This window comes from Crassostrea angulata, chromosome 10 (genome assembly GCF_025612915.1).
Source record: "Crassostrea angulata isolate pt1a10 chromosome 10, ASM2561291v2, whole genome shotgun sequence".
In the NCBI taxonomy this organism is placed as follows: Eukaryota; Metazoa; Mollusca; class Bivalvia; order Ostreida; family Ostreidae; genus Magallana; species Magallana angulata.
In genome coordinates, this window is record NC_069120.1 from 47,600,454 (window position 1) to 47,618,491 (window position 18,038).

The window sequence follows — 18,038 nt, forward strand, 5'->3', positions numbered from 1 at the left end:
TAACATACACTTGCAAGCCAAAAGTACATGTATGTACATTTTTTATTGTTTTTTCCCCAAATATATTTCATTGAAAACAAGACTTATTTATAAAAGGTTTTCCGTTGTTATTTTTGTCAGATTTTGAAGAAATTTATATTATTGGTTAAAGTAGATTCAATTCGCAATTGTTGACAATCTGAAATAGTTTATTGTCTTGAGAAGTTTATCATTTGAGTTCGAATTAGTTATTGAAAGACTTACTTAAAATGGAATAACCGGAAGTTAAACAAATATGTCAACAGAAAGCGGCAAACGTGAAATCGGCGAAGTCGATGATGACGATTGCATTGGACCATTGCCAGAAGAAGCAGTGAAAACAAAGAAAAGGAAAAGTAAGGCGATTGTTTTTTAAATCTTTAATAGTTAAATCAAAGTGCTATTTCAGACATATAATGTAAAAGTAGAGAAAATTCGGATTTGAATAAAATTTTGTAAATAATAAATTATGTGTAAATAATAATCCCTCTTTAGTTCTGGTTCTGTCTTATACAGTCAATAATCACCATGTTGAAGTTGTGATGAGCATGATACTTAAATTAATTATATATGAAATAGTGAGAGGTCAGGTCCAGTACAATATTGTTTTATTACTGAAGTAGTTGGATCGTGGATATCGGCCTGGGTAGCTCATTGGTAGAGCTCCTGACTTGAGTTGCAGGGGTTACTGGTTCAATTCCTGTCATTTCCCGGTACTGCCGTATATTTTCAATGTATTCATTCCTCCTTTCCTATTACAATACATATGCATAGGTATCTTACATATTCATGAGCAAATACTCAAGATCCTGTGAAATAGAACTTTATTTTATGCTGGTTAGGCATTGCAAAATGTTTGGTGGTTAGACCGCCATCATTATTCAAAATCCATACTAAAGAAAAATACATTTACAATTGCATCCAATGATAACAATGATCATTGAACTGAGCATTTGATGCATATTATATATGTACATGTATATCTGAATTTAAGATATAAAAAGGAGTACCGTTCAGAAGTTCGACCTCTAAAATGAGAATAAAACCATTAAACAGTAGCTATACCCATACTGTACTTTGGTTGTTTCTAAGATATGGGGGCGGGGAATTCCCCTGCCTATAATGCCTTATTACCTGGCTACTTTTGCATTTAAAACACAATCTAGCTATAAGCTTGACCCCCAAACCCCCTTCTACTTGTTTATTTCTTCCTTCTACTTCAGTTTTTAGAGACAACCCTGCTGTACTTATAACTTTGTAAGGCTTTACAAAGCATTAATTTGTATGAATCTGTGTGAAAGGTCTTGTTTTCATAGAATTTTGTCATAAACAAACATTTTTATCATTACAGTTTTGGAATATGAACAAGTTTACCTCGACAATCTACCTAATGCAGAAGCTTATGAGAAAAGCTTCATGCACAGAGATGTTGTTACTCACATAGCTGTCTCAAAGTAAGAGCAATTAATTAATCAATCAAAAAAAAAATGTAGCAAGATGCATAAAGAATGTGAATAAACATCCAAGATCGATCTAGTACCAAGTGTTCATTTTTGTCAAGCTTCATTCAAAGATTTGAATTGTTGATGGAAATTCAATTTCATAATCTTTTCTTGATAATTCATACGACCTTGACTTTATTGCTCCTCCTTATTTTGAGCTCAGTTTAAAGGGAAAAAAAGTTAAAGAAAATATTATCAAATGTCAAAAAAGATATATTTTTAAATAAATCATTATTTTAAAGGGACTTGGACACGATTTGAGATCAAAAATTTTATTTTTTATGTATAAAATGGTTAACTGGTGCATTTTAAATGATTGACCAAAATATTGAATGTTGAAGTCAAGTTACAAGCGAGATACAGAGGTAAGAATTGGTTGTTATGTAAACAAAGCTCGAGTCTTAAAATTGTTTACAAAAATGTAATGTAGAGAATTACCATTTCGTAGACAAAATGACATGTAAAATACAATTTTAACTACTGGTAATTCAATATCTTCATGAATACTATTTTTAACAAAAGAAAGATACATTTGATTGAAACTTACACCAATTCAACACATTTGTAAAAAATGACATTTTCGAGGTTTGTTTACAAAACAAAGAATTATAAACTCTGTATCTTGCTTATATAACTTGATATTTGACTTTCAAATTTTGACATAGCATTGTAAACTTCTATATTTATCAGTATAAACATTGAAAATGAAAAAATAAAATTTGAAAAATTTTAAGTCAAATCGTGTCCAAGTCCCTTTAAGACCTTGGCCTATCTATTGACCTTGACTTCATTATAACAATTTAGCTCAGTTTCATTAACTGTTCATTACTTAAGTTTTAAAAATTGATAAGAGAAAAAAAAAACAACCCAAAAGATATTTCCTTGCCTCTTTATATTCATAATTACTATTAATTACATTATGGATACAAAGTGCAATTTCAATGTTTAACTTAAATATATACATCATAATATAAAGTGGAAAATTCATGGCATGGACATATTTTAGTATAATAGTTGTTTTTATTTTTAGAAATGCAATGAAGAAATGTCATCAAATATTTTTTAAGTTTTTGTTGTTGTTATAGATTTGACTTCATTGTGACTGCAAGTTGTGATGGCCATGTCAAATTCTGGAAGAAAAACGAAGAGGAAGGAATTGAATTTGTCAAACATTTCAGAAGCCATTTGGGTATGTGTATATACCAGTGCATATAAAAGTGTTTAATTTTGGATTGTTAATATTTTAAAGTATTAAAGAATTGATAAACACATATTAATAAATGGTTATCAATAAGTTTTATGTTTTGTGTTTGATAGGAAATGTTGAAGATCTAGGAATGAGTGATAATGGAGAGCTATGCTGTACCATATCCGATGACAGATCAGCCAAAATATTTGATGTAGTTAATTTTGGTATGTACAAAACCTGTAAACGAAAATCCTCTTAACTAGAAATACTGACAATTTCATCATGTTTATATACGCGAAGCACTTAATTTAATTGCTTTTTCTCAATGTTTTATTTAGACATGATAAACATGATCAAGCTGACATTTGCACCCCTGGCCTGTGGCTGGCTCTTCAGATCAGGGGACATTATCCAAGCACTTGCAATGTAAGTAGATATATCTTACCTCCTGCTAATTTGTAAGGAGATCATTGGCTAACAGCTGTCACATGGAGACTGTGTATATTCCATACACAATCAGTACGAAATATTACTTAATTTGAACATTATGACGTCATTCTTAGAGTATTGTGATGTCAGGTTTTGTTCCCAAATTGAAACTTGTAACTTTGTTATAAAACACTTGATTTTTCATAGTTTAATTAGCTTTATGTCATTTACACAAAGGCAGTCAGTAAGATATAATCATTACATAGTCATGTAGTGACAAGGTATGGGATGGTACCTGGTTAGTAAATTTCATACCTGGCTCGGTGAAATTCACTAACCAGGTATCATTCCGTACTCAGTCACCACATGACTATGTAACTGATAATACATGTACATTAGTAGATAGTACATTGCATATTTACCCGGTATAATGTAAACCAACTTTTATTAGAGACGATTTTATTTCGCGATTTATCGGATATGAACTGGTTTGCAACAACTTATTTTTGTAATCAAGATGTAGATTATCTAGAAGTTAAGATACAAGGGTCATCTTAGGACTCATTTGTAGCAATAAATATTCACGATGATGAGGCTGTACAGTAGTTTAATCCATTGTAGCCATTTTACCTGATTAGTCATCAATGGTCATCAGGTAAATGAACATCTTCAAAATGTCTAGGGCTTATTGTAACAAATGTATATTACTCATACATGTGTACTAACCCATGACAAATATAAGGTACATGCATTAGTCTGAGGAACCTATCAATATAAGCCCTGAGATTTTGTAGATAGTAAATCAAATGGGAATGAATTTATGTACATGTATCATGCACACACACAACTCATACCGGTCCCCTACCTTCAATTATTTTCTCTTTCTAATTTCTTTCTTTCTTATCAGAACTTAATTTTCCTTTTTTCAACAGCTCTGAAAAGGAGAATCCCACGATACATATCTTTGATGGAAGAGGGAGCCATGAAAGTATTCACAAAGTAGAGAAGCTCCACTCTAAACCTGTCACACTCATTAAGGTACTTATATACTTGTTATTTTAGTCCTTTTAAATTCATTATTGATTTAGCTTTATCCTACGGTATGATCACCTCAACATAAAAGACATTGTAACAATATTTGTTAATTTCGTGCTATGGTAATAATTTTACCAAAATACAATTTATTATTTATACTTCATACCGATATCAGTTGTTTGCATGTTTCTGTATTCATATTTATCCACAACATGGTTTAATTGTTCCCTAAATTTGTATAAGTACAAGAAGTTTGGTGTATAATTATATATACCATGATCAATTTCTTTGTAATTAGCTCTTTGGATGTAAAACACAAAAAGATGGAAAACATATATATATATATATGAAAAGCATTTTATGTATCAGCATATACATGCTGAGGGCATAATAAATGCAAAATTTCTTATCTTGGCTCTCTCCATGGCATTGAATTGGACTTTTCTCCCATTGAGCTCTTAGTTCATCTGACTGCATCCATAAAAGATCACTCGATAAAGAAATCTCAAAAGCATTTCAACCTTGGTGGGCCATTAAATTGTGATATATTGATTTCACATTTCAAAATTTTGTAGTGTATCATGTAGCTGCTGTTTAATATGAAGTGAAATCTGCATTTCATACTTTACTTTTAGTTCAGACTGAAAAAAAAAACAAGATACATACAGCTTACTCCACTTATATTGAAATCGCTTATTTTGAAATTCCGCTTATTTTGAAATAGAAATAAATCCACGGTTTTTGCCTCTCATTTTCTTTGCATTGATTTAACGGATATAATGAAATCGGCTATTTTGAAATTTCGCTTATATTGAAGCCACTGATCGGTCCCTATAGGTGATAATTAATTGTTTTTATAACGGTTATATTGAAGTACTCCCTGGCGGCTGTCGTCACTGTTGGTGACAGTAATTATGCCAGACTGACCGGTCGATATACAAAGGTGTGAATTGATAAGTTCTCATCATGTGTGTTTTTATACTTCTTTTAAATAGTAAAATTTATTCACTGTTGATTTGTTTGTTTCTACGTATACGGATGTATTGAGGCTAGACGCGACATGGAAACCCCGCTGAAAAAAAAACAACTTATCTACGGGCACTAAATACGAACTAGTTATGGCTATGGATAAAAGGACAAATTTTAAGATCATCGCAAGTACACTTACGATGATATACATATACAAGCAGTGTTCAGCAGTATTTGAAGCGTTTGAGTCTGGTGATTTTTCTCTAAAACGTAAAAGAATGCGATCGGAGATGATGATGAGGTTTAAGATAGTAACAAACTTACGGATATAATTTTAATCAAACTTTCAAGGACTAATATTCCATGTAATCTGTTCACTGTAATAGATAAATGATGACCAAATAATTTGTTCGGGTTTGGTTTTCTATGCTTACATCGGGATTGAACTTTCAAAAATGGCAGCTTCATGTCAGTCAATTTCACTTATATTGAAATACGGATATATTGAAATAATTTGCAAGGTCCCCTGAATTTCAATTTATCCGGAGTAGGCTGTATATATTTTCATTTTGTAATACAAATGTACCAGTGGACTGGCATTCATGTCCTGTTGAGATATTTGTCTAAAACAAAATGAATCCCTTTGGAGACAGTACCACTAGTAATAGAGGCAGTACTGCCCTCTTTATCTGATGTTAAACTAGTTGACAGCAGTTCTGAGTGACTACATTACTCAATCTTGAATCTGTTACGTCTATTGTTACAGTACAACGCTGTGTTTGAAGCTGCAGTTTCTGTGGACATGGGCGGTATGCTGGAGTACTGGACTGGACCAAAGACAGACTTTGCCTTCCCTAAGAAAGTATTATGGGAATATAAGACAGACACAGACCTGTATGAATTTGCAAAGGTGACAACTCTGATTTATTTAAACTGTTTGTTATTCAGATTAGACAAGTTTGTTATTAAATGATGTCTGCCATGCAGTTTTAGAAAATATTAAACAATTGAAAGGAACATTCAAGTTATTAGTTAAAGTTTACTCTCTACAATTTGTTTATTGGCTGATATATATCTGTAATTATTACGGTATATATGATATTTTCCCCTATTAATCCTCTTACCAGTAATTTTAGAGTTTGGCTTGTTATTTAGGCGTATTTTTTTTAAAAAGATATCAAAATACCAAATATACTAGTAATCATGTGTGTTTTATTTTCAACAAACACTTGAAAATTGAAGAAGATTTCAAACAAACATTCTGTTTAAAGGTTAAAAGGAAGTTGGAATTCATGAGAATGTAGACTGTGTAGTTATTAATTTTTTTGTTATGATGTACACTTGGAAAATATATTTTTAGATTTAAAAAAAAACATTTCAAAAATGCAGATGCTCAATTGAAGTTGTAATGTACACAATACATAGACCATATTTTTGTATTTCAGTGTAAGACCATCCCAACAGGACTGTCATTCTCAAAAGATGGTAAACAAATGGCAACAATAGCCAAAGATAGAAAGGTAAAGTTGATGGTTTTTCATATATATGTATTCTGTTACAATAATTATCATTCATAAATACATAAAAGCTGTATTGTTTTTCTATATCTAGAGGTTTTGAATGTTGGACATGCTACAAAACTTATCCTATATAAAACTGATCTTTAAAATCAACTATAAATCACTGAATGTTGTTATATATCTGTACAACTGTACAACTATGAATACATTGCTTATCTTGTAATGCTACCACAAAAAAAAGGATGTTCAATTGTCCCATGAGAATATATCCAGTTCACATACATGTATATACAGTCTGTGTATGACAAGATTCTCTTCTTTGTAGGTACGAGTGTTTAAGTATTTGACAGGCAAACTGTCCAAGGTTTTAGATGAATCACTTCAACAGTTTACAGAACTTCAACAAGTGAGTGTCAATTAAATGATTGAAAAGTGGAGATATTCCTGTCCTATATCACATGATAGTGGTAAATGAACCATAAAATGGTTTTTCAAAAGTTGAATTGTTTTGAAAATATTGCTGGTACAGTGGGCATATGGGTGATTAAAAGTATTGTGAGGGCAACTGAAATAGACTATATAAGTTTATTTTTTCTTAAGATTTGCTTAGTGTAAAATGTTAGGAATGTGCTGTTGCTGCATGGGAGTTGCTTTATTTTACTGATGAGACCCAAGATTGCGGAGATAACATTTGTTTACATATTTCATTCCTTTCAGATGAAGCAACAGCTTCCCAACATGGAGTTTGGTAGAAGATTAGCAGCAGAGAGGGACCTGGAAAAGTCAGATCAGTTCAATCGATGCAATATAAGTAGGTTTTCATTAACTATAGACAGAGACTATGTAGATAAAAAATAAACCTCAAGTAGTACATGTACAGGTCGATGCACACGATAAATGTACATATAAACTGTAACTCTAATGAATGAAATATGTTTGAAGATATATTTAAAGGAGAAAGAGAATTATAATTTAACAAATACATGTACTTAAGACTATATTTTTATTACTGGTGTATTCTGAACTTCTCAGTAATTGGTAAAGAGATCCTTACTGTAAACCAGTAGTTATGTGTATGTAATGAATATCGGTGAGATTGAGGCTTTGGAGATTTATCCATAGGTCATAGGTCATAACCTTGATGTACAAGTAATGCAAAATCACATGTAGATACATAATGGTAATATAAATAAACGGTATATGACTTGAAAATCTGCTTTATAAAACATGAAGACATTAGAGTAGAAGGATTATAAAACCAATTAGGAAATACTACATTTGTATAATGGTGTTCTCTTCAAATGGTTGCATGATTCATACTTTCAGCAACATGTTCAATAACAAATTAATAAGGACATGGATGACACCCTAAACCAAGTGTTATGTGGGTGTGATAAATATCTGTGAGACAGAGACTGTTTAGATGTAGGTCATACCGAAATATACATTATTTATTAACTGTTAATCCGTTTTATATTAAAATAGATATTGACGTAGAAGGATTATAAAACCAAATTACTGTGTAGTACTTTAACTACAGGTATATTCTATTCTGTGTTATTGATTATAAGATTAGCACATGTAGTTTTGTCAATAATCACCTAGGACACTTATGGTATACTATACATGTACTTATAAATAAAAATCATTGAAATATTGTTATTTTAAAAATCAAATAATGAATTCCATGTTCGAAAATTTTTCAATGAATGATAGTCAGTGATTCAACTAAAATTTTCTGATTTCAGTCTTTGATGACAGTGGACATTTTGTTTTGTATGCTACTATGTTAGGAGTAAAAGGTGAGTTTTATTTATATGCTTACTATCTTGTTTTAAAAAGGAATCCAGCTTAAATATTAAAAAGTTCATGTTATTATTGTGTTAGTGCAAAGTGCAGTTGTCATGAATCTCAGAACATTAGACAAGTTTTGGATAAAGATGCATAATGATAGGGATACGCTTGACACTACTTACAGTAAAGAGTCTCTACTGTAACATCCATATCACATTACTTTACCTTGCTTTAAGTGATAAATCTCTACATGAATTGATTTTTTGCACTACTTTCAGTAATCTCTACAATCGCTTTATTTTATTACCATACTCTCAGTAACAAATCCCTACCCCATCACTTTACCTTATTGTCCCCCGCTGCAACGCGGAGGGGGGACATAGAAATGCCGGGCGTCCGTCCGTGGGTCTGTGTGTCCGTGCGTCCGTGGGTCTATGCGTCCGTCCGTCACACTTTTTTGTAAGCGCTCTCATGCCTACAAATTTTGACGGATTTTCATTAAATTTATACTAAATGTTTATACCACAATTACCGTGGTCAAGTTCGAAAATCAGCATTGGTCGATACTTTTTGTTGGAGTTATGGGACTTTGACTGCAATAATGACTCCATTTTATCCAAAACTTGACCTTGTAAGCGCTCTCATGCCTACAAATTTTGACAGATTTTCATTAAATTTATACCAAATGTTAACACCACTATTACCTTGGTCAAGTTCGAAAATCAGCGTTAGTCGATACTTTTTGTTGGCGTTATGGGACTTTGACCACAATAATGACTCCGTTTTATCCAAAACTTGACCTTGTAAGCGCTCTCATGCCTACAAATTTTGACAGATTTTCATTAAATTTATGCCAAATGTTAACACCACTATTACCTTGGTCAAGTTCGAAAATCAGCGTTAGTCGATACTTTTTGTGAGCGTTATGGGACTTTGACTGCAATAATGACTCCGTTTTATCCAAAACTTGACCTTGTAAGTGCTCTCATGCCTACAAATTTTGACAGATTTTCATTAAATTTATACCAAATTATAACATTACTATTACCTTGGTCAAGTTCGAAAATCAGCGTTAGTCGGTACTTTTTGTTGGCGTTATGGGACTTTGACCACAATCATGACTCCGTTTTATCCAAAAATTGACCTTGTAAGTGCTCTCATGCCTACAAATTTTGACAGGTTTTCATTAAATTTATACCAAATGTTAACACCACTATTACCTTGGTCAAGTTCGAAAATCAGCGTTAGTCGATACTTTTTGTGAGCGTTATGGGACTTTGACTGCAATAATGACTCCGTTTTATCCAAAACTTGACCTTGTAAGTGCTCTCATGCCTACAAATTTTGACAGATTTTCATTAAATTTATACCAAATTATAACACCACTATTACCTTGGTCAAGTTCGAAAATCAGCGTTAGTCGATACTTTTTGTTGGCGTTATGGGACTTTGACCACAATCATGACTCCGTTTTATCCAAAAATTGACCTTGTAAGCGCTCTCATGCCTACAAATTTTGACAGATTTTCATTAAATTTATACCAAATGCTAACACCACTATTACCTTGGTGAAGTTCGAAAATCAGCGTTAGTCGATACTTTTTGTTGGCGTTATGGGACTTTGACCACAATAACGACTCCGTTTTATCCAAAACTTGACCTTGTAAGCGCTCTCATGCCTACAAATTTTGACAGATTTTCATTAAATTTATACCAAATGTTTATACTACGAATACTTTGGTCAAGTTCGAAAATCAGCATTGGTCGATACTTTTTGTTGGAGTTATAGGACTTTGACCACAATCATGACTCCGTTTTTTTTCCAAAAATTGACCTTGTAAGTGCTCTCATGCCTACAAATTTTGACAGATTTTCATTAAATTTATACCAAATGTTTATACCACTTATACCTTGGTCAAGTTCCTAAATCAGCCTTGGTCGATAGACACGATACTAGTATACTGCTTGACCAGCGGGGGACCCTGGAATTCTATTATTGTTTTAGTAATAAATCTCTACTCCTATCATTTAACTTTATCTACTTACAGTAATGAATCTCTACACCCATCACTTTACTTTACCCTGCTTTAAGCTATAAATCTCTATACATGTCTTTGAACTCTATCTTCTTTTAGTAATAAATCTCTACACCATGAACTTTAGTTCATCTTACTTTCAGTAATAAAACTCTACACCATTTATATAACTTTCCTCTGAAATTTCAGTTATAAATCTCTACACCAATCACATTAGTTTATCTTACTTTCACTAATAATTCTCTATACTAATCACTTTATTTACTGTACTGTCATTAATAAGTCTCTACACAAATCACTTTAATTTATCTTACTTTCAGTAATAAATCTCTACACCAATCGCTGTGTGAGGACATTAGGGAAGTCCGAGAATGCTCGCTTCCTCCAAGTGAGTTTGTTCCAGGGAACGGGGAAGAAGCAGAAGGCAGCTGTGGATGTGGAGATGGTGGCCTCAGACAACCCGATCCTACAGAATGTCCTGTTTGATCCCATCCTCTTCTGTACGGCATTCAAAAAGAATCGCTTCTACATGTTCACTCGAAGGGAACCTGAGGACACAAAAAGGTAGGGCCTGTTTACACTGATGTTGTTGTCTTAGCACAATCTTAGAGTAGATTTTTAAGTTCAAAGGTACATGTGTACAAATGTTGCTGTTTGGGTTGAAGAAAATTTAACTTTTATTGATGTACTTATCTCAGTATTTCTTGTAAACAGTGCTGATGCTGAGAGGGATGTCTTTAATGAAAAGCCATCTAAAGAAGACATTGTTGCAGCAACACAGGTGAAACTTTCATTGTTTATTTTACCGTAACTACTTTTATAAATTGCTGTTGTAAACTGAAGGAGCTGATATGAAAGAAGAATGCCGAGGTATTACAAATCTAGTGTACATGTAGAATTATTTAATAGTATATTGCCCAAAGAGCTTTATTTTCTGTCTAAGGTTCCAAAGATCTTTGGAGGTATTCAGCAGAAATATTGATATTTGTTTGAATCTGGAATCCAGTTTGTTTCCTTTTTCATTAAATTTAATCCTTAAAAATAGTTCAATTATGAATATAATTTATAATTATAAATATAAAATTATGATTATGAGACATTCTAATACCTGAACATGCTGGAAATATGTAAAAAGGGAAATCAATTATATATTTTTCATGATCTAAAATCCATATATTTATTATTGATGTATGCTCAGTTTTCTATTCAACATGTGTTTTATTTAAGATACACTAGTGTGCAAGTTAAAATTTCAGTGATGTGCTTGATTTTTTCCATATACTTGTACTTTTTAACAAAGCCTTCCATTTCTGCTAATTTTAGGATGCGTCGTACACACGTGTCTCTGAGTCGTGTGTTATCCACACCACCATGGGAGACATTCATCTCAAGCTGTTTGCCAAGGAGTCAGTACATCTCTGTATTCTCTGTATTAATTAGTCTCTTTGATATTGGTGGTTTCAGTTCTCAATGTGATTACATTTCACAGTATTTTAAAGAAAATTAGCTCCAGTAATTTAATATTATCAAAAATATGACGTACTAAATCTCAGTTATGGTATTTTAGGTGTCCAAAAACTGTGGAAAACTTTTGTGTTCATTCTAAGAATGGTTATTACAATTCACATGTGTTCCATCGTGTGATCAAAGGATTCATGGTTCAGACAGGGGACCCACTAGGTATGAATGTTTGAATGAGCTAAAAGATCCTTTAGCTTTTTAAAAAAAATTGAAACATTCAAATCTGTAGCTAAGGCAATGCATATTTGTTAAATCATCGGTATGTAAATTTGCCTGCAGCATTAAGTACTTGTTATTATTTAAATCTTTTTAAATATTAACTAACGTGCGATGTATTTACTTCTATGATAACACAGTTAAGCATTTGGTATATACCCTATTATAATTTATCTTCACTGCAATTTTATTTTTACAGGAATCTTACAAATCTAACAACTCTAACATTAGAGTGATAGTGAAAAGTTCTCTGATATGTTATTTCAGGCAACGGAACTGGAGGAGAGTCAATATGGGGTGGAGAATTTGAGGATGAATTCCACCCAAACCTGAGACATGACCGCCCCTACACGGTCAGCATGGCTAACGCCGGGCCCAACACAAACGGCTCTCAGTTCTTCATAATCGTTGCCCCTACAGTAAGTAACTGCCGCAATATTGTCTATGAATTTGTCTCTCTGTCCATCCCCTCCAAAATCCTAAAGTAGAAAAACTCAATTATTCTCTCTCTCTCTCTCTCTCTCTCTCTCTCTCTCTCTCTCTCTGTCTCTCTCTCTCTCTCTCTCTCTCTCTCTCTCAAATTTACATATTAAGTATATATCTGTAAAATAACATCCATTAATAGATACTTTAAATTTTTTTATATTTGTGTACACAAGTTTAGTCTCCTATACATGTAAATTTATGTCCTGTTTGAATAATTACAGTTGTTTAAATATAAATTGTAAGAGAGTGTCTTTGACCTTCCTCTGTTCTGAAGGAGTGACATACATGTACCGGTAATTAACTTTAATGTGCGCAATTGTATACATGTTGTATTTAGTCTGTAATTTCTTGCGTTCTATTTCAGCCCTGGCTGGACAATAAACACACTGTGTTTGGTCGCGTCACCAAGGGAATGGAAGTGTGTCAGAGTATCAGCAATGTGAAGGTCAACCCAAAAACAGACAAGCCTTATGACGATGTGCGGATCATTAACATCTCATTGAAATAAAATTACATGTAAAAAATGTCTCCTTGTCAGTTTTGGTAATTGGAATGTTTCGCAATGACAAAGAAAAGGATGTTTTAGAGCAACAGGACCCTATTAATGACGTATTTACCTATCCTTTTGTAGAATCATTTCTGGAATATCAATGATATTCAGAAGGTTTTGTTTCAATAGAATTAACTTCCTGTTTACCATAAATAACACAGAGTAAGATACTGTAAAAAATAAAAAGGTGAAGACAGATAAATTTCACTGGTATCATTGTCAACAAAATTACAGTTTTTTTCCTGTGCGAACTTTTTCATGCAAATTTTTTTTTTATTAATTGTTCAATAATATTATATTTAAAAAACCAAGGTCATGATAGAAGTCATGGATAGACATGTATACTGTATGTCTTTATGGCTGACTTACCTACCGCATACTGGGCTTTTGGACAAAAGATTGGCATACATAATATGATTTATGGGAAGGAAAATTGATACTAATTGAAATCAAATCAGTACCACGTTTTATGTAACCATATAATGAGAAATGCAATTTGCATTCTCATAAAGTGTTAAAGATGCTTTCAATAGGAGAGAGAAGTGTGACTTACAGTTTTTGCATTTACATTCTCTGAGTATTTCCTTCTCTATTTCTTAAGCAAACCGATTTTTTTAACAGCGCTATAGATGAAGACAGGGCTGAAATCAAAATGAATCAGTTCTACCTAGTTCATCGATTGGTGGAAACCTATAGCAATTAACCTAAATATAAAATCACGGGCTGCACGTAATAATCATGATATACGAGGGTTGTTCGGAAATTATTGAGACATTTTCTCTTATTCTTTTAATAAAAAAGATAAACTCTTGAAATTTCACCAAAACGTAAATCAGGATAGAGATTATCAATGTGAAAAGTTTCCTGACCATGGCATGAAAAGATCATTCATGGTAAGCTGACCAACGTGCCTTCGTCCAGTGACCCGGCGCAACCGCAAACTTTTCGCAACGTCATTTTATCGCTTCTTATTGCTCCTGTGTTTTAAACACCTTATAAACGAACGGAAATAATAATTATTCTTTATTTCTCATCTTTTGTTTTCATTTTAAGATGTCATCATTTACATTTTCTCTCATTCTTGTTTTTTTTTTTTGGGGGGCTAATTAAAATTACTGTGAATGTCTCCTGCAGTCATTTTTTTATATATATATTTTAATATTGTTGACAACGGTTAGTGTGACAAAAGTACTTGATAATTAATCCCTAAGGCCTAATTCTAGTTAAACAATCAGTGAAAAAAAAGGATGAAATCAAGCTCTATACCGTGTCTTGTCATCGTATAGTTATTTTAAGCAATTGCGTGGCCTTAAAAGGTCTTCTTCTGATATTTCCACCAGTTTGACGGTTTTCAATGCGCCGCCATGACGTCAAAATTCAATGTAAAGGCGTTCTCAGATTTCTATTGTTTGGTAAATATGTGTGTACCTTATTCGTATTTCAACTCGAACATCAGTGAAACTTAATCAAAAGTTAGTCCCAAAGAATAGCAAAATGAACATATTTAATTTGATTTCTTTAATCATTAACTAATTCTACGGACACTTATAAAATAGATGTTAAAGTTGTCAAATCTCCAAGTTCATGGCTGCGCCGGGTACCCCGACCACGGACTTGTTTATCGTTAACAAAATATTAAATATTCTTTTTATATTACCGGTACTTTGTTTTATTATTTGTGGGCGTTTCTTCAGTGACTATACCAATTGTCACCAAAATTCGTCAATTAGAAAAGAAAATATTCGAGTTGTCTCAATAATTTCCGAACAACCCTCATATAAGACAACTTCCCATACATAACGACTTAGCTGTTTCTTTTATCTAACGTACTGATGTACATGAACAATTTAGTCACTTTTACATACTAACTTAATGAATACTTCGATATAAACTTAACACAAAAAAGATATAGAAATAAACAATTGTTATTTTTTGGTGATTCATGCGGGCTATGAAGGTAGCGATCATTACAGATTTTTTTTTTAAACGGGCCATGTATTTTTTCTGCAAGGTTGCTACCGTCATATCCTGCATGAATCATCAAAGAAAGCATTTTATTGTTTAAAAATAAATCAAACGCTCTGGTTAAGCAAAATACATATAAAAAGTTATGTTGTAGTGTAAAGCCTAACGGACTATTTAATACCTTCATCTGAATTGCTGTCCAAATGCGTATTAAATGGTAATTTCTCCATAAAATGTATTTAAATACACCTCAGTTTCAATTTATTCCCATTTAAAGTTTCTGGTTATATACATCCTAATTTAGTTGACAGATCGACTAACAAATGAATGCAGATTTCCGTGCTGTCCTAAAACCTGTTTAATATTCCTCAACTTATAAACATGCTCATAAAGGAATACGTAGATACGAGTTGCTACAATACATGTATGTACTGTGGGTTACCACATATTACGAGACACTGTTTTAAAAAATAACACTTAACATTTACTTATTGCATGGCAAGCTTGAGGTTAATTATCGTTTTATGGCCACGCAATTTCATCTTTATATATTTTTAAGCTTATTCATAGCTTCAAACTGGTTTGTTATTTTTACCGATATATCTCATTCTTTGTAATATGAGCACAATGAATATTTCATTCATAAACTCTTGTTTTGCTGTTCCACTGAGGTGAAAACAGCTGTGGGCATTGCTACATTTGTAAAAATACAATGACGGAATACGGTATGCTATTTCAACACCAATGAACGAAACTGGAACCTTATGAATTAACAAAGGAACCATTCCATTATTAATATTTTTATTTCCATGCATTATTCATATGAAGTGAGTAGACCTTCAAAAATATATTGTATCCATTCAGGCATGAAGCATCGTTTTTGAACTCAATGATTTATAATATATGCACTTTTTGATATGCAAAACTAAGGAAAAACTTTGCTGCGCCAAAAAGTCGGTGGGAGGATGCAGCCCCCCCCCCCCCCCGCTACATGCTTGTAATTATTGCCACTTGTCTCGCAGATACAGGTGTCGGCATTTCCAGTTTGTAATGTATGATGTACCATTATAAGATATTAGTATTTTTTCCCCTCTAAATAAACGTGATTTTCTTCTCACTGTTTCAATATACACGTGCATAAATTTTATTTTTACACCAGTAGATAAATGTAGTATTGAATAGTCTGATAGCACCATGACTTTAAATATGATTAAGATACCAGTAGGTAAATGGAAGATAATTTTCTCATAACTAAGACGCATGTACCCATTTATTTAATTATATTGCTAACCTTATCTCGTCTTGATGACAACATTTCCACACATTTCAATGGTGATAATATGAAATGATTATCGATAAGAAATTAAAGAGTTTTTGGTTCACAGTTTTCCAGTTATTTCATAATCACGTAAAATCATTGGTCAAAAACTAATATTTTACGTCGAGAAAATTGAACGATGTTCACTGTTTATATATTTACATTTTTCCAGTATCTTTCCAATCGAATTTCTAACGGGCAGTCCAATAAATTTCAAATGACGTATTGTCGGGTGCAAGCGGAGTTTGCATAAATAAACGAAATAAAGGAAGGATCGATCGAGTCTTCTCGTTATTAGACAAATTTTAACATTTAGAAATTGATGAAATTTTCACACAGTCAAACAGACCATATTACCAAACGAAAGTATCATTTTAATCAAATTTGACCATCTTGTTTTTACATCAAGGTCAGGTCAAGGTCACTATCTTTTTCCTCAATTTAAAGGATGAGGACAATAAATGTAGTTATCTGTAGTTATGTTTAGACAGGAAGAAATTTTGATCATATTTTATGCTTCAAATATTGAAATATGATTTTATTTTACATATTATGAAGATCGGCTTCGTGTAAAGATATAAATGGACAGAAATCTAATATAGTAACCATTTAGTTACGTAAGAGAAAGGCTCGCTTTTAGTTGTTTCTTTACACAAATCTATTTTTAGAATGAGAGTTTTAAAAAACTTTAAAAATGGTAATTTGATTGCAAAATCATATTCTACAAATCCTACTTCCAGTTCACATTTAACATGAAGGTTAAAAATACAGCATTAATTTGTTAAAAAATGCTAAATAAGCTCATAATTCTACAGTAATTCTGAATTACAAAAACGTATTATATTTACTTACGCCAGTGTTCCGCCAAAAATATAGTTCATGTTAGATTCTAATCTTTGATTACTTTTACTATGTCAAATTGTATAATACTTGCAGTTAGAAAGGGGGGGGGTATGATCTTTTAATTAATTTTCTTTCACCTTGATTTAATGAACATTTAATCAAATATACTTGTGATATTTTGACAAATAGAAAATTGATTGAACAATTGGTGAAAATGTTATAAATATAAGTAATAAGGAATCAGGAATATTATGTAAGTAAAGTTAGTAAATAATTTATTATAGTGACGTGTATATAACATAATTACAAAATTCCTTTTACAAATATAACATCGATACACCCGGCCCAACGGACCTATTATAAATCACTTTCAAACTGTTACACTGTGAATAAATTTTTCATGTTTTAGGAGCAAGATGGCTTTGTCAAGTGTTTCTGTCTTAAATTGTATAATTCATTAATAAAATAAGCGATTTGGCGGGTGTAGTTACATTTTAGGTCAACGAACAGAGTACTATCATTTGTATTATTTTGACTAACAGTTAAACCATATCCAACTTTATAAAATGAATACATATTCTGTCCTCCACCGGTTCTCCTCTGTGGCGATCTGTTTCGATCCTTAGGGGGAGTACACCACATCTAAA

The 18,038-nt window shown here is 32.2% G+C and overlaps 1 protein-coding gene across 1 annotated transcript; it reads left to right on the forward strand.

Annotated features, from left to right (window-relative positions):
• Nucleotides 1–229: 229 nt before the first annotated feature.
• Nucleotides 230–13,241, forward strand: LOC128167974 (peptidylprolyl isomerase domain and WD repeat-containing protein 1-like). Its single transcript, XM_052834008.1, has 17 exons — nt 230–374; nt 1,370–1,472; nt 2,606–2,709; nt 2,838–2,933; nt 3,048–3,135; nt 4,071–4,176; nt 5,909–6,052; nt 6,588–6,662; nt 6,988–7,068; nt 7,380–7,473; nt 8,411–8,464; nt 10,813–11,056; nt 11,207–11,273; nt 11,816–11,898; nt 12,060–12,172; nt 12,497–12,648; nt 13,080–13,241. Exons 1-17 carry the CDS (start codon nt 275–277, stop codon nt 13,221–13,223), a joined length of 1,848 nt encoding a protein of 615 aa, XP_052689968.1. The 5' UTR covers nt 230–274; the 3' UTR covers nt 13,224–13,241.
• The last annotated feature ends 4,797 nt before the right edge of the window (nt 13,242–18,038 follow it).

Coding starts and splice junctions, on each gene's coding strand:
- LOC128167974 (XM_052834008.1), top strand. CDS start 275: ATGTCAACAGAAAGCGGCAAACGTGAAATCGGCGAAGTCGATGATGAC. Junction 8,465..10,812: donor TACTATGTTAGGAGTAAAAG/GTGAGTTTTATT, acceptor TCTTACTTTCAG/TAATAAATCTCTACACCAAT. Junction 12,173..12,496: donor TCAGACAGGGGACCCACTAG/GTATGAATGTTT, acceptor ATGTTATTTCAG/GCAACGGAACTGGAGGAGAG.